The sequence below is a fragment of the Bison bison genome, unplaced genomic scaffold (genome assembly GCF_000754665.1).
Source record: "Bison bison bison isolate TAMUID 2011002044 unplaced genomic scaffold, Bison_UMD1.0 scf7180017864066, whole genome shotgun sequence".
NCBI classification, from domain to species: Eukaryota; Metazoa; Chordata; class Mammalia; order Artiodactyla; family Bovidae; genus Bison; species Bison bison.
Genome location: NW_011494638.1, coordinates 225302 through 243189, shown reverse-complemented (window position 1 = coordinate 243189; position 17888 = coordinate 225302). Strand labels below are relative to the sequence as shown.

At 42.3% G+C, this 17888-nt stretch overlaps 1 protein-coding gene across 3 annotated transcripts in view; it reads left to right on the top strand.

Annotated features, from left to right (window-relative positions):
* MYO5C (myosin VC) overlaps positions 1 to 7179 on the top strand; it is a 119902-nt gene extending 112723 nt beyond the window's left edge. For 2 of the 3 annotated variants that reach the window (XM_010836750.1, XM_010836751.1), the window contains 3 exons: positions 2856 to 3030; positions 3525 to 3605; positions 4799 to 7179. In XM_010836750.1, the coding sequence (XP_010835052.1) occupies positions 2856 to 3030; positions 3525 to 3605; positions 4799 to 4951 (409 nt within the window). In that variant the 3' untranslated portion in view covers positions 4952 to 7179. Of the gene's footprint in view, positions 1 to 2855; positions 3031 to 3524; positions 3606 to 4798 lie in introns of those variants that run through there. The other variant, XR_825014.1, reaches the window with a different exon arrangement.
* The last annotated feature ends 10709 nt before the right edge of the window (positions 7180 to 17888 follow it).

Genomic DNA, 17888 nt, shown 5'->3' with positions numbered 1-17888 from the left:
GAAACCTTAAACCCAGTTATCAGCCACTATTATCCCCTACCCACATCCCACTGAGTCCCCTCCTCCTCACCTCAGTTCAGTTCAGTTCAGTCGCTCAGTCATGTCCGACTCTTTGTGACCCCATGGACGCCAGGCCTCCCTGTCCATCACCAACTCCCAGAGTTTACTCAAATTCACGTCCATTGAGTTGGTGATGCCATCCAACCATCTCATCCTCTGTCATCCCCTTCTCCTCCTGCCTTCAATCTTTCCCAGCATCAGGGTCTTTTCCAATGAGTCAGTTCTTTGCATCAGGTGGCCTTAATATGCGAGCTTCAGCATCAGTCCTTCATGAATACCCAGGACTGATCTCCTTTAGGATGGACTGGTTGGATCTCCTTGCAGTCCAAGGGACTCTCAAGAGTCTTCTCCAAAATCACAGTTCAAAAGCATCAATTCTTCAGTGCTCAGCTTTCTTTATGGTCCAACTCTCACATCAGTACATGACTATTGGAGAAACCATAGCTTTGACTATACAGACCTTTGCTGACAAAGTAATGTCTCTGCTTTTTAATATGGTGTCTAGGTTGGTCATAGCTTCTCTTCCAAGGAACAAGTGTCTTAATTTCATGGCAGCCATCACCATCTGCAGTGATTTTGGAGCCCAAGAGAATAAAGTCTGTCACTGTTTCCATTGTTTCCCCATCTATTTGCCATGAAGTGATGGGACTGGATGCCTTGATCTTATTTTTTGAATGTTGAGTTTTAAGCCAGCTTTTTTTTTTTTAAGCCAGCTTTTTCACTGTACTCTTTCACTTTCATCAAGAGATTCTTTAGTTCCTCTTCGCTTTCTGCCATAAGGTTGCATATCTAAGGTTATTGATGTTTCTCCCAGCAATCTTGATTCCAGCTTGTGCTTCATGAAGCCCAGCATTTCACATGATGTACTTTGCATATAAGTTAAATAAGCAGGGTGATGATATACAACCTTGATGTACTCCTTTCCCAATTTTGAACCAGGCCATTGTTCCATATCTGGTTCTGTTGCTTCTTGACCTTTATACAGATTTCTCAGGAGCTAGGTAAGGTGATCTGGTATTCCCACGTCTTTCCATACATCAACATGCATCCGCCACGTTTACACCCGTGGCGGATGCATGTTGATGTATGGCAAAACCAATACAATATTGTAAAGTAAAAAAATAATAATAATAATTAAAAAATTAAAAAAAATTTTTTCCACAGTTTGTTGTGATCCACACAGTCAAAGGCTTTAGTGTAGTCAATGAAGCAGCAGTAGATGTTTTTCTGGAATTCTCTTGCTTTTTCTTTGATCCAATGACAACATCAAATATATTTTCTTCCTCTACAGATTTGCTTATAATAAATGAAATCATAAAATACATTGTCTTTTGTGAGTAGCTTCATTCACTTAGTGTAATGTTTTCATATTTCACCCATTTAGTAGCATGTGTCAGTATCTCACTCATTTTTATTGTTGAATAACATCTTATTGTATAGATAGACCACAATTTATTTATCTGCCCACCAATTGGTAAACATTAGGGTTGTTTTCATTTTTTGATTATAATGATTAATGCTCCTATGAACACTTGTGTATGATTTTTTTGTGTGGACCTTTCAATTCGGAGTTGCTGGGTCAGATGGTAGTTCTATGTCTAACATTTTGAGGAAATGCTTGTTTTCCTTAGCAGCTGTACTATTTACATTCTCCCTAGCAATGTGTGAGTGTTCTCAACACCCTGATTTACCAAGAGAGGTAGAGTAACTTTCCAGGCTCACAAAACAGATTGGTGAGATTAAAACCCATGCCTCTTAACTTATAAACCTATGATAGTAAGTGACAGAAACTAGAATAGAAACCCCAGTGAACTTAGAAAACCTTCTACCAGTTGAAAATTTTCTGCTACTTTAGGAAAAGAGTTCAAACAGTTTTTATACCAGTGTAAATCCCCTCTTGGAAGGAAAGTTATGACCAACATAGACAGCATATTAAAAAGCAGAGACATTACTTTGCCAACAAAGGTCCATCTAGTCAAGGCTATGGTTTTTCCTGTGGTCATGTATGGATGTGAGAGTTGGACTGTGAAGAAGGCTGAGTGCCGAAGAATTGATGCTTTTGAACTGTGGTGTTGGAGAAGACTCTTGAGAGTCCCTTGGACTGCAAGGAGGTCCAACCAGTCCATCCTAAAGGAGATCAGTCCTGGGTGTTCATTGGAAGGACTGATGTTGAAGCTGAAACTCCAATACTTTGGCCACCTCATGCAAAGAGTTGACTCATTGGAAAAGACTCTGATGCTGGGAGGGATTGGGGGCAGGAGAAGGGGACAACAGAGGATGAGATGGTTGGATGGCATCACTGACTCAATGGACATGAATTCGAGTGAACTCCGGGAGTTGGTGATGGAAGGGAGGCCTGGCGTGCTACGATTCATGGGGTCGCTAAGAGTTGGACACGACTGAGCGACTGAACTGAACTGAATTGAAGTCCCCCCTTCAAATATCACTATGAGGTTTTCCTTTAAGATATTTTCAAATCTATTATTAAAGGTACATTAATAGATTGTTTTATAAATTATTGTAGTCACTGTTCTTTGCTCAGATTTTCTCCAAAGTTTATTGCTATTATGACCACTCACCCTAGACCATCATGATCCTTAGAATCATGGATCATGAGAGCTGATCACCTGGCCCAACCCCCTCTTGTTACAAATGAAGAAACTGCTGGACGTGGTCCTGAGGATCTTAGTGAACACTGGTACCATGCTGGGACATGCTTAGGGACTCTACACCTTCCCCTAAAGTGTTCTAAATGGATCACCCACTGTTCTCTGCTCCTCTGGCTTTTACTCCAGGTGCAACATCAGTTACTTAGAAGAATGGCTTAAAGATAAGAATTTACAGAACAACTTGGCCAAGGAAACTTTGGAGCCTCTCTCACAGGCAGCATGGTTGCTTCAGGTGAAGAAGACCACCGACAGTGATGCCAAGGAGATCTACGAACGCTGTACCTCCCTGTCTGCTGTGCAGGTAATCAGGTTTGTTCAGTGTCTCCCTGATCTTCACCAGTGATCATGTGACTGGCATCCCCTTTCCTGGCTTAGCTGGCATGGGGTGCATCTGCATCTCTGTGTGCTCTTTGGCCTACCCACTTATCTAATAAGCATTTATTAAATAGTAACTCTAGACCTTGAAAACCTAAAAGTTCGTATGGCACATTCCCTGCCCACAAAACCACAGATGTGTGTGTGTGGGGGGAGAGGATGTAGGACTGGAGAAGGAGGCTGGAAATGGGGAATTGTCTCACAGTCATCTAATTATATGATGTCCTTGCTCCCATCTATGCTCTTCTCAGTTTGTTTTCTCTCTTCTTGGGGAAAAAATAACACACGGTTCCTAGAGCCAGATTACAGTATTAAAGAACCACTTGTGGTTCCCAACTGTTCCCAGACCACTGGAACCATCATTTCATGGACAGAGTTATCCTTTTCGTGGCCTTATACTATCTTATGCATTGTTTGCAGATCATAAAGATTCTTAATTCATACACACCTATAGATGACTTTGAAAAAAGAGTGACTCCATCCTTCGTTCGCAAAGTGCAGGTGAGATGCTTAAGATGTGCCTTTTAATTTTTAGTATGAGACAGTGATATTTAATTACCACTATAGAAGTTCGGAATTAAAGTACATGTAACAAATATACAAAGGAAATGCCCACAGGAAAAGTGGCAGAAATCTTCCCTGTCAAATTCCCCCTGTTTTCAGAAGCCATTTTAGCCCTGGTGGGAAAGGACTGAAAACACCAAAACCATGACTCTCAGTCTACAGTCCTTCAGCATGTCTTGTTTCTCATCAGTCTTTGAGCATAGACAAGGGAACAGAGGCTGAATAGAAACAGAGAACCTACGTACTCATTTTTTCTTATTTTAATCCCTAAAGTTTCTTTCCCAATGCCTTAGGGCAGCAGTTCTCAAAAGTTGCATTCAAGAGTCTTTGGTGAGGTGGGGAGGAGTGGATCCTTGAGATAATTTCAGAGAGTCTGCAAAGTCTTCCTTTTTCCAAATATATACCTGTGTGAGGCAGACTTTTCTTCACACACTTCAACCAGAATAGCAAATCACTACAGGTGAATGCAGAAGCAGATACAAGATTCCACCTGTCACATTAAGTCAGTCATTAAAAATTTACAAAATTATAAAAAATAATACTACTTCCCAGTAGTTTTTTTTTAATTTTCTTTCAAATTTGAGTTATTTTTCAATAAAAATATGTTAACATGTCTTGGGCTTTTCTTGTTATAAGTAGTTTAAATTATTGTTTTATTACTAATATGATAAATATCCATAGCTCTAACCACATGCACGAAAGCTGTTTAGGGTCCTCAGTAATTTAAGATTTTAAAGGGGTCCTGAGACCAAAAGTTTGCAAACCACTGAACTAAAAATAATTATGAATGCAATAAAAATTTAATACTGAGCTCCACTCATGAGCTGAGAATTATGCCATGAGAATAGGTAAGAATAGAAACTAGATCGATTTACAGTCAGCCCATCCTGGGGGAAATTAACTTCTGAAGTGAAAAAGAGCAAGTAGGTCTTCATGAGAGCTGGCCTGGAAGACCCAAACAGACCATTTCACCTTGTGCTGTGCTGTCGAAAAGCCCCTTTGTGTGTTATCTCACAAGATTTTGAAAGGAGTTTTTCACTGTTGTGTTTTCCTTACTCTTGACTTCCAGACAGCAACATAGCAGAGCGCACTGGTTTCCTTATTCATCTTCCCCCTGGTTCTCATTTCAGGCTCTCCTCAACAGCCGAGAGGATTCATCACACCTGATGTTGGACACCAAACACCTCTTTCAAGTCACATTTCCTTTTACTCCCTCTCCACATGCCCTGGAAATGATCCAGATCCCCAGCAGTTTTAAGCTTGGCTTTCTCAATAGGTTATAGCAGGAGAAAAGGGCATAAGTGCACTTTTCTTTCAAAAGCTCAGTGAAGCTCAAATAAGAGGGAGGTGGCTTACACCTGATTGGAACTGGAGATGCTTTGGAATGTGATTTAATGAGGAAAATAAGAATTCTCCCAAATGGGCCACATCTCTTCTTGCTCATGGTGATGGTGCTGCCGCCGTCATCTTGTAAGAATTAACACACACCAGTTGAGATTGGAAAGGCCACATCTACCTTTGGAATCTCAGCCAAATTTTACTAGAATTCCTTCAATACTCATATTTTCTGCCTGGTGCCTCTATCTTATGACAAGAGTCCACCCAGTGGGAGTGAGACTCTCGGGACACAGCTTATCCTGTTTTCTAAGGTTCATGTGAAGCCCAGATATTTATGAAGCCACAAATGGGTTCCAGGATTGTCTTTCAAATAATCCCATTTGACCATGACCCATCAGAAATTCTCTCACCCGCACGCTTGCTTGATGAGAGTGGGGGTGCTTCACCAACTCTTTTTACTGAAGATGCTTCTGCATTAAAAAATATTTATTTCAGGCCCCTCTAATTTTTAAGAGAATATTCAACCTGAAATAAATCATGAAGTATTTTTATGTAAATATTCATTTAAAACTAATATATCATTCAAGTCTAACTCCCACATCATTTATCATCTCCTCCAAAAGAACACGTCATTAAATTTTCTCTGCCAACATATTTGCCATAACTTTTCATTGTTTAATATCTTTCATACGATGACTTAAATAACTAGTTTGAAAAGGCAACCTAAATGATTTTTTCTGTCTTATCAGCATTCAAATATGTTTTAAGATTTCCTCATAAAAATAACTGAAAAATTATGTCAGTTCCTTCTTTTGAGAAATCTCCCAAGTTTTCTGGGAACTGACTATTCCTTGTTCCTCCAGGTTTCCTAATTTCTTCCTCTCAGAGCAAAAAACGTGACTTGATAAGCACTCCTGGCCTGTGGACTCAGTGCTCTTCCATACCTCCCCAGAGTCACAGGCCATGGCTAACTCTGTAATATGGGCATATACCTTCGGAGTAGAGATAATCCATGATGATGAATTAACGTCACCCTTCCAATATGTAATAATGTCTTTTCATATCATAAATGATTTAATTTAGTTCACTCGGATATATTGTATATGAAGACATGAGAAGTAGAACTTTGTAATATTTTAATCAATAAAATTACCACATGATCTGGGTCAAATTCTTTTATTTGCCAGGAGATTACATTTTTCCTAAGTGCACAAGGTTTATGCTTTGCTTTAAGGGTCATACTTAAAGATGCTGGAAATGTTACAGATTCATAACACCTCATAAAACATATATAAAATTTTTTAGCAAGGAAGTAAATATGCCCTCTTTGGCTATATCTCCATGTAGCTCCCAGACTGTGCCAGCATTAGGGGCTACTTGGCAGAGAGTTGGCTGGGTTTTGATTCACATGGATTGCCTTCTTCCTGCCCCTTCCAGGTCTCCCCTACACCACAAAGAGCCCATCACTCTTCCTTTTTGGCTCCCATAACTCAAGCTTCCTGTCTGTTTTATAGCACCCATCATGGGCTATAGGACAGTAACATTGGCCGTTCCCTCTGGTACCCTGTGAGCTCCTGGAGAAAAGGTCATCTCAATGCTAGCAAGTGGAACTTCAGGAGCAGAGTCCTACTGGAGGCAGCAGGGTTTGTAGGGGGTCAGTCTTGGGAAGGAGTAGATCTTGTTTGAAGACAAGGGGACCTGCAGAGCCTGAAGAGCATACACATGGAGAAAGGGGCAGGGAAGCACTCACCACACTGTCTGGATCCATTCTACAAAGACGAAGGTGGAAAGAGTGGCCAAAACCATGAGGTACTGATGGGGTGAGGACTGTAAAAAGGCAGGAGCTGCTGCTAACCTTCAATAACAGGTAAATGTCAGGGCCACTCAGTGAAGCAGGGTGTGAATTCATAGGGGTCAAACCTGCCAAACTCTGCTTCCTGCAGAGAGCAGAGAACTGCACTCTAAAAACTGGTCCACGGGGTTTCTGAGGGAACCTGGCGGTATGGAGGCCTAGGGGGTGAGTGAGTGATGCAACCTGCAGTGAGTGCCCCAGCTGTGAACACAGAGCGGAGGTGGGAAGGAAGAGAGCCACTGAGCTGTAAAGTCCAGATAAGGAGATTACTTAGACGGATGCAGTTGCCTTAGCACCTTGAAGCTGCAGCTCTAACTTCTCCACATTCTGCTGATCGGTTCCAAGCGTTGACTCTCTGGAAGGTATGTATGTGTTAACATTAGAGTACTCAGACTTCCTTAAATGCTCAGAAAAGTGTTCAGATGTGTGCATACCAAGTTGTTGACAGGGGTCTTTCTGGGCAGTGAGAGTATAGGTAAAGGAAGTTATGGTAGTTAATCTGTATGTTCTAATTTTTCCACATTTCACATGCATTTCTTCTGAGATAGGTGCTTTGTTTTAAGAATATATTTAGTACTGACATCAGGGGCAAATTAAGCATCTTTACAATTTAATAAGTTTTAAAAACTGACCCACATAACACTTCACATGTCAACGTAAATCTTGAAGTGCAGCGTATAGAATAGAAAGAGGCTTCTAACACTAAACATTACATAGTTTTAATGCCTGTGAGACTCACCCATTCATTGCCATGTGTATCAGCAGTTTATTCATTTTTATTAGATGAACATATCACAATTTATGTATCTATCTAAATTGACGAATATTTGGGTTTTTCCAGCTTGGGGCTATTATAAATAAAACTATTATGACATTCATGGTTTTTGGGGGGTTTTTTTGAGGATGTAAGTCTTCATTTCTGTTGAGTATATATCAAGGAGTAAAATGATATGTTTGCATAGCTTTAGTGGCTCCTATCAATTAGTTTTCTGGTGTGGTTGTACCAGTTTATTCTCTCACCAGCTGAAGGGGTCCACTTCTCTACATTCTCACCCACACTTCACGCCATCAGTCTTTACTCTTAGGTGTTCTGGTGGGTAAGTAGTGGATTCACAGTGTCTTTTAACTTGCATTTCATTGACACCTAATGATGTTGAGCACCTCTTTATCTGTTTATTGACTGTATGAATATCTGCATTTGTTAAGTGTCCAAGTTTTTGCCCACTTAAAAATAATCTGTACTGAGATACAACTGCACACAACATAAAACTCACTGTTTTATAGCATACATTTCAGTGGTTTTTAGTAAATTCACAAGCAAATTACATTATCTAATTCTAGAGAATTTCCATCACTCCTAAAAATAAACCCCATACTCGTTAAGCAGTCACTCCAACCCCCTACCTCCCACCTGTTGCCAACCTCTAATCTTTCTGTCTCTGTGCATTTGCCTATCCTGGATGTATTGTATAAATGCAATCACAATCTGCGGCCTTTTGCATCTTACTTACTTCACTTAGCGTAAAGTTTTCAAGGTTCATCCATGTTGTAGCACATCAGACTTCATCCTTTTTTTAATTGCCAAATAAGAGTCTACTGGATGAACAGACCACATTTTCTTTATTCATTCCTCAGTTGCTGGACATGTTAGTTGTTTCCACTTCTTTGGCTTAAATGCTGCTACAGATATTCATGTGTAGATTTTTATGTGCACATATGTATTTGATGGTCTTGGAATATGCCCAGGAGTAAATCTGCTTGGTCATTTGGTAGCAACCATGTTTAACTTCTTGAGTAACTGCCAAGCTGTTTTCCACAGAGGCAGCAACATTTTACATTCCCACTGGCAAAGTATGAGGGTAATTTTGCCCATTTTTAATTGGGTCAATGAAGCACAATTTTAAAAGTGAAAACTGGGGGTACCCTATATATCCTACAGTAGGACGTTGGCTTATTAAATTGTGATACTCCATCACTCCATAGTTTAAAATAATACTAAAGCTATTACCAAAAAACAGATAGCTCTGTAAGCAGTAACAGAATAAGTTAGGTAAAAAAGCAAGTGGCTAACAGTTCCATTTATGTAACTAACAAAGCTTTATCTATGGCATCAGAAAACTCTGGAAGAATAGCCTCCAAACTCAGGGCACTGAGTGTAGGGCAGGTAATGGGATTTTCACTTTTGACTTTCTATCCTTGGCACTGACTTTTTAAAAAAATAATCATGGGGTAGTAGGTGATTTGGTAATTTTTTTTTTTTTTTGGAAATGTATATTTAAGTGAAACATTTCAAAGAAATTTTGTGCTTGGCTTAGGGTTAGGTAACTCCTACTGCAGAGCAATCTCATGTCAGAATTTGTTAAAATGGGGTATTTTAATTTTTTTCTTGTCAAAGTGCCCACTGAAGCTTTTGCTCTAGCTGTGAAAAGTTCCCTCATCATAAAAATGATTATTTTCAATAAGTACAATAGACTGTACTAAAATTAAATTTAGTCCATGTTATAAAAACTAAATGGAAAATACCAGGATGTAAAGAGTGCACACGAACAGTATGACTCCTGGTCCTAAAAGTCTATTCCTGCATAGCTAAAATGTGAAGTGGAGTCTCTGGGCAATGGGTTATGGGTGACTGTTTTCTTCCTTATACCTTTCTGATTTTTCCAAATTTTCCACAATGAGCATGTATAACGTTTATAGTTTTAAAATGCTATAATCTTCCAAATTTACTTTGTTGCTTGCTCATGTTCAACCAACCGGATCTAAAATGCTAGCTATACAATATAATTTACGGTGGATATGACTCAAGACTTGTGGTCTCCATTTAAAAATTGGTGTTTTCCAAGAATATGCAACAACATGCGAAGATGAAAACGCTATTACGCAAAAAACCAAAGTTCAAAATTGCATATGGCATGTAATTCCAATTTTTTTAATGTGTACTCATAGATGCCTATGGAGATATTAGAATAAAACATAAAATGCTAACAGAGGTCAGTTACTTGTTAGGACAAGGCATGTAGATGACAGATTTTCCTTTTTCGTGTCCTTCTATTTCCAATTATATATAATGAACATGTACATCTTTTATAATATGAAAAAAAATATAAAATTCAGTATAGGAATAGTCTTTATCCAGATTTGGAATATTGGCAATTTTTTAAAAATTTTATTGGAGTATAGCTAATTTATAATTTTGTGTTTCAAGTGTACACCAAAGTGAATCAGTTATACAAATACATATATCCACTCTTTTTTTAGATTCTTTCCCCTATAGATCATTACAGAGTACAGAGTTCCCTGTACTATATAGTAGGTACTTATTCATTACCTATTTTATATACAGTAGTATGTATATGTCAATCCCAATCTCCCGATGTATCTTCCTGCCCATCCCCCAGTAACCATGTTTGTTTTCTACATCTGTGACTCTGCTTTTGTTTTATAAATAAGTTTGTTCCTTTAAAAAAAAAAGATTCCACATATAAGTGATATCATATGACATTTGTCTTTCTGTGTGGCAATTTTTCTACTTCTCTCTTGGTGGGAGTCAATCTCCCATAATTCCTAGTCGTCCTTCTATTCCTTCTGCATTTAGTTCCTGGGGTTTCTCTCACCTTCCACTCCTGCAGCTACTACTCTGTCCAGAGCATATTTCCTCTTCTCCAGTACTTGATAACAGTCTCTTAACCTAATTGATTTTCCTGCTGTACACTCTCTCTCTGACCTACTTGCAGAAGTGCAAATGCTGGAATAATCCACTTGAATGACGTCACTCCCTGCTGAAAACCCATGGCTCACCTTCCTAATGCTATTACTCGGAGTCCTGAGCACGACCTTGTGACTGGCCACCTTGGCAGGTTTGGGCAGTGGCAGGGGGTGGGGGAGGCAGGGGCAGCATTACCAGGCCTCCACCCCAGGCCAGTCCCTGGTGGGCAGGCCCTTTCCCATTCTTTAACTCTCTTTTTGTGACAAAGCAGAACAGCGTGATGGTGCTGGCTCTGTGGTAAGGGTCGTGGACTTCCTCTGCATACAGATTCAGGCTCCATCACTGACCTTTCCGTTGTTAAACCCTCAGTATCTCCCTTGTGGTAACACAGATGTCCTGCTTCCCTCTCTGGGTGGCTGTGAGAGGTCAGGGCCTCTCACAGGCCCTCTCATGAGTTCCCCGGTCTCTCCCCAGCCCCATGGTTACCCCTGTGTGGTAGACATCCCCCCCAGGGGTGTCCCCACTGCCACCTGCCCCACAAATACATCCTTCTCAATTTGGACTCTGTTCAAACATTCAGGCTAGTGCCCCCAAAGCTCTTTATACTCAGGGGATTTCTTCTTTGAACCTTGACATGGCCCACCCTTTGGAACATGTATTAAATTGGTGTGGCTACAATGGCTGTCCCCTCCCACCTTCACCCCCTGGTCCTCATTCTCCAACAGTGGCGCCCCGACCCCTCAGCCTTCCAACAGAAACCTAAGAGACATCCTAGACATCTCCCTCCCCTCTTCCCCAAACATCACCAAGTCCAGTTCCCTCTCCTTTGGAAGCATGGTCCAAGTCCATCCCACAGCATTGCCATAGTACAGGATTCATCTCGTCTAAACTGTGGCCATAGACTCCTCTCTGCTTTTTCCTCACCTCCAGCCTCATCCCCACTCCCCTCCTTTCTCCCGCTGCCACAGCTTCTGCTGTTGTAGCCACTCACAGGGCAGCATAACATCCATGGAGCACTCACTGTATTCCAGCCTTGAGCTAAATACTTCATGTGCTATCTCTCATAATTCCCCTGACACCGCAGATGCTAAGATCCCCATTTGACAGATGAGCAAAGATGCAGAGAGGTGAAGTCACTTGCCCAAGTAGTGGGGCCAGGATTGGGTCAACCAGCACCCCACCCTTTAGCACAAATGCTTGTTTCCTCAAGGTTGCCCTCCCTTCAGTGACCTGGGCCTGTCTACTGACTTCGGTGGACAGGCAGTGACCCCTGGATCTGTGACTGGCAAATGTTTCATGAATGAGGTGTGTTCCTTACAGGGAACCAATACCACATTTACTTGGTTGGGGTCAGGCTCCAGGTTTTCTGACTCAATCTTTACTCCAAAAGTTCATCTGGAGGGGAGAATTTTTTTAAGTTTTAAATTACAGAATCCACTACAAGGGGCTTCCCTGGTGACTCAGTGGTAAAGAATCCACCTGTCAATGCAGGAGACGTGGGTTCAATCCCTGGGTCGGGAAGATTCCCTGGAGAAGTGAATGACAACCCACTCCAATATTCTTGCCTGGGAAATCCCATGACAGAGGAGCCTGGCGGGCTACAGTCCATGGGGTCACAAACGAGTTGACACGACCTACAGACTAAAGTACAACAACAACATTGTAAGGCCCCACAGGATTAAAATACTGTACTGCAAAGATCAATTGTGTCCATGTCTGTTCTGAAAGTCTATTGTCTGACACCTTCTTACTGATTAAATAAATGAGCTGGTGTTGACCCATCATGTTGTAATAAAGTGAAGGTTACAAATTAACTGCATAGACTTTATTTGCATGTATAGGTCTGAGCAACTACCATGATAACGAGAAGATGAGTTGATGTTTTTTTGCCACACCTCACGGTATGCAGGATCCTAGTTCCCTGACCAGGAATCAAACCCAAGTCCCCTGCAGTGGAAGAGCAGAGCTTCAACCACTGGACCGCCAAGGAAGTCCCGAGATGAGGTTTTAAAAAGCTGTTTCCTTTGGCTTTTCTCATACATACACACACACCCCTTCTCCCCTTTTCTCTCTATCTCTTTTTCTTTCTTTTTTTAAAAAAAGTCAACAAAAACATGTATTGTGGAATTCCCTGGCAGTCCAGTGGTTAAGACTACATGGTTCCAATGCTGGGGGTGAGGGTTTGATCCCTGGTTGGGATATTAAGATCCCACATGCCACACGTATGGCCAAGAAAACAAGAAAGAAAGGAGGAAAAAAGGAAAGAAAGAAAAGAGAAGCTGCATGGGAGGGTGATGCATGCTTTGTCTAACAAGTCACTTTATCTAGCTCTCTGCTCTGCTTTCAGCTCAAGAAGTTGATTTTACATCTATGCTAACTACCATGTTAATACAAAGCTTATTAAAGTCTAGTACAAAGTTTCTTTTATGAACAAACAGTAGAAAGTAAAAATTTGCAGACCATTATAAAATATTTTTCATACTGTTCATGGGGTTCTCAAGGCAAGAATACTGAAGTGGTTTGCCAATCCCTTCTCCAGTAGACCTCATTCTGTCAGACCTCTCCACCATGACCCGCCCGTCTTGGGTGGCCCCACACAGCATGGCTTAGTTTCATTGAGTTAGACAAGGCTGTGGTCCTATGTGATTAGATTGACTAGTTTCTATGAGTATGGTTTCAGTGTGTTTGCCCTCTGATGCCCTCTTGCAACACCTACCATCTTACTTGGGTTTCTCTTACCTTGGATGTGGGGTATCTCTTCACGGCTGCTCCAGCAAAGCGCAGCCGCTGCTCCTTACCTTGGACGAGGGGTATCTCCTCACCGCTGCCCCTCCTCACCTTGAACGTGGAATAGCTCCTCTAGGCCCTCAATGCTGAAGCTGAAACTCCAGTACTTTGGCCACCTCATGCGAAGAGTTGACTCACTGGAAAAGACTCTGATGCTGGGAGGGATTGGGGGCAGGAGGAGAAGGGGACGACAGAGGATGAGATAGCTGGATGGCATCACTAACTTGATGGACGTGAGTCTGAGTGAACTCCGGAAGATGGTGATGGACGGGGAGGCCTGGTGTGCTGTGATTCATGGGGTCGGAAAGGGTCAGACACGAGTGAGCGACTGAACTGAACTGATAAAATATTTAGGACTGTTTCATAATACTTTCAGTTGCTATGAAATGCCCAAGAAATCAGAGAAATGAGACTAAAGAGCTTGTTAAAGGTTGTTTCTTAATTTGTGAAACTTTTCTCATACACACACCTCCCTTTTTTTCTCTCCCTCTTTTCCAGCGTCAGCTGGGGTAAAATATGGATCAGACCTTTTTAGTTAACGTATTTGGCTCCTGTGACAGATGCTTCAAACAACGGGCTCTGAGACCAGTTTTCAAGAAATCTGAACAGCTCAACTACTGTTCACTATGTGTAGAAATTGTAAGTGCCGCTTTAAAAAAAAACATTTACGTCATTACCTGTCTTTAAATAATGTCTAATGTGAGGGTCCTGTGACTGCTGGGTTGCCATAGAATCAGGGTACACACACGAACATTTGCATCACACCCAGGCTGAGTGAGACAGTACAGTGTGAGGCTTTAGGATGTGAGCTTTGGTGTCTGATGGGCTGGCTTCAACTCCCAGTTATGTTCCTCGGGGACCTTGTGCCAGTGGATCTCAGCTCTGCCAAGAGATCTGTTTTCCCATCAGAAAACAACAATATTGCATCTATCTCAGGGTTTAGGGAGGAAGAAGAATGAGTTTATTTTATAAAGTGTTTAATACTCAGCAGAGAAAGTACTCAATTAATGTTTCAGCTTATTATTTTTTAGAGCGAATGCTTTTTCCTTCTGTCTTCTCCTAGTTGGCTTGGCAAACAAGCAAGCTAAAAGGGACTCTGGTAAATAAACAGCCAGGGAGCACCTTCCCAAAGGCTCTGTGCCAGCTGTCCCTAGGAACAGCTCTGTTGAAGACTGAAGCACATAGGCCTCAGTTATGAGCAAAATCAAGCTCAAGGAAAACTGTTCCTTGGACCTAAGCCTTCAGCCAGGGTAGGGACTGAACCAAAAACCTGGCACTTTTCAGAGTATACAAATCAGTCTTCACCAGAGACGGCTTTGCACAGGCTTCAAATCCTGTAGCAGCAATGTCCACAGTCTGGCTGAGGCTCTAGGAATGAGTCCTGTCTCAGAGGATTTGCAAAGCTGTCCTCAGCAGTGCAGCTCAGTGGAGCCCCCACCTGGTCACAAGTGGCAAAGCACACTTTCCCACAGGCTCCGTAGGAAATCTCCATCGTGGACACAATGAGAAAACAAAAACCGAGACACTTAGCTAAGTGGGGAAAGATAACTTTCACATTTTATCCAACTGAAGGGAAAACCGTATTCATCCTTTTGGTCACATTATAACTCCTAACAGTGAACACATTTTAAAAAATTATTCCTGTAAAGCAAATGGCAGATAAGCAGCCTAAGGGGACACACAGGGTTTGGTGCAGTATAGTAATCCTGATGTCACAGGATTCAGGTTCATTGTGATGGGCTTCTACCTGCAGCACATTTTGTTCTAAACTTGGATCTGCACACTGCAAGCTGAGGACACTCAGTTCTTAAACCTGCTTTCTGGTGGCCCTACCATCCTGGAGCAGTACTATGTGTTAATCTTTCTCTACTTGAAACTACATTCCCTGGACAGATTGGAGCCCAGAATCCCAGATGTCAGGTCCTCTGTAGCATCACAGATTCTTCCCAGGTCAGAACCCTGCCTGCAGATGTTCTTCAGAGGATTGTCATCTGCTCCACCACGAGCACTTGGAAGGTTCCCAAATATTCAGACAGATTCTTTTGACTCTAGAGACCTCCAAATGACTAACAGCTAACTTTTTAATCCGGGTGTTTGGGATTGTGTAGACACAGCCCCCAGTGGGTACTTTTCATGGATGGGGCAACCCTCTAACTCCACCACTGCTGAAATGTAGCAGATAACTTTTCTGACTTACACTTTAAAAAAAGCAGTGCACAGCAAAGTAATGGAAGGCACTTAGCAAACTTTGAAAGTGAAAGTCACATCCAACTCTTTGCAACCCATGGACTATACAGTCCATGGAATTCTCCAGGCCAGAATACTGGAGTAGGTAGCCTTTCCCTTCTCTAGGGGATCTTCCTGACCCAGGAACCCAAGTGAGTTCTCCTGCATTGCATGCGGATTCTTTACCAACTGAGCTATGAGGGAAGCCCTTGCAAACCTTGCCAGACATTAAAGCATTCCTTGGCTTCCTCTCCAGATGGTAAACTCCCTAGATTGGAGGATGTTTGGGGGTTATTTTACACAGAACCTTCAGAAGAGGGCACACTCCAGTATGAAGCTCCACTCACCCCAGGTCTTCACAAACAAGCAGACCCTGAGTCAGGCACACATATCCCGCGATGGGCCATGAAGTCCTGAAGAGGTGATACGAGGATGCTGCTTTTCCCAGGCTTTCTGAGACGGCCTTGTGAGAGGTGTCCCCATGACCCACGGTCTCATACTTCCTGTTAATTGCTCACATGTACCAGGTAGCCTTCATAATATCAAGGAGCACATAACTGTGTGCCACGCTTTGCTCTGAATGCTCTACGCAGTCACTCCTTATGAGGATTCTATGAGGAAGGTGTTCTCCCCATTTACAGATGAGGAGCCTGAGACACAGAAACTGAGTAAGCCACTCAAGGCCGAACAGCACAACCAGGATTCACCCCCAGGCAGTGGAATGTAGACAGAGCCTGTGTTCTTAATATTTTGTTCTAAGGACTCTGAAATTGTTTCTGGGAGAGTGAACCAAGCAAATCATCTCACTTTTCTGTGCCTCTTTTGTAAAACAGAGGTGACAACAGTGCTCCTTCAGGGTGACTGTTGTGAGTTACTAATGTAAAGCAGTGGAACAGTGCCTGGCACAGGGTGACTGTTGTGAGTTACTAATGTAAAGCAGTGGAACAGTGCCTGGCACGACTGCAAAGCGCAGATGCTTGAGTTTGCCACAAAGTCATTAATTTGCTTCCTTGAGGGAACTGCAGCAGCCCTTCATTCTAAGGTGGAGTGACCCGTCATAAGCGACCGGTCTGAGATCACTGATCAGGGTCTGAAGCCCTGAGTCTGGGTCCTTGTGAGTCCCTGACCCCATCATCACTTCCTTTGACTGCCCCCCAGGACAGGGACTTGATTCTGTAGTGAATAAGAGAAGAGCAAAACCAAGAACGGGCAAAGACCCCAGAGCTTTTCAGAAGCCAGAACTAGCTTTATTTTTGTATCAGTTCAGTTGAGCTCAATCTCTCAGTCGTGTCCAATTCTTTGTGACCTCATGGACTGCAGCCAGGCCTCCCTGTCCATCACCAACTCCTGGAGCTTACTCAAACTCACATCCATCGAGTTGGTGATACCATCCAACCATCTCATCTTCTGTGGTCCCCTTCTTCTCCTCCCTTCAATCTTTCCCAGCAACAGGGTCGTTTCAAATGCGTCACTTCTTCATATCAGGTGGCCAAAGTATTGGAGTTTCAACTTCAGTATCAGTCCTTCCAATGAATATTCAGAACTGATGTCCTTTAGGATGGACTGGTTGGATATCCTTGCAGTCCAATGGACTCTCAAGAGTCTTCTCCAACACCACAGTTCAAAAGGATCAATTCTTTGGCATTCAAATTTTGTTATAGTCCAACTCTCACATCCCTACATGACTACTGGAAAAACCATAGCCTTGACTAGATGGACCTTTGTTGGCAAAGTAATGTCTCTGCTTTTGAATATGCTATCTAGGTTGGTCATAACTTTCCTTCCAAGGAGTAAGTGTCTCATAATTTCACGGCTGCAGTCACCATCTGCAGTGATTTTGGAGCCCCAAAAAATAAAGTCTGACACTGTTTCCACTGTTTCCCCATCTATTTCCCATGAAGTGTTGGGACCAGATGCCATGATCTTAGTTTTCTGAATGTTGAGCTTTAAGCTAACTTTTTCACTCTCCTCTGTCACTTTCATCAAGAGGCTTTTTAGTTTCTCTTCACTTTCTGCCATAAGCGTGGTGTCATCTGCATATCTGAGGTTGATATTTCTCCCGGCAATCTTGATTCCAGCTTGTGCTTCTTCCAGCAGCGTTTCTCATGATGTACTCTGCATATAAGTTAAATAAGCAGGGTGACAATATACAGTCTTGACGTACTCCTTTTCCTATTTTACCCTCAGGCACACCTAAACATTAAGTCCCAAACAGGGGAGGTGAGAGGAAGGGGCGTTGGAAGGGCTCTACCATTGGGACTTCGCCAAACTCCCAGGAGCAGGAGCAGTCCTGGGTTGGAATCCCAGCCTG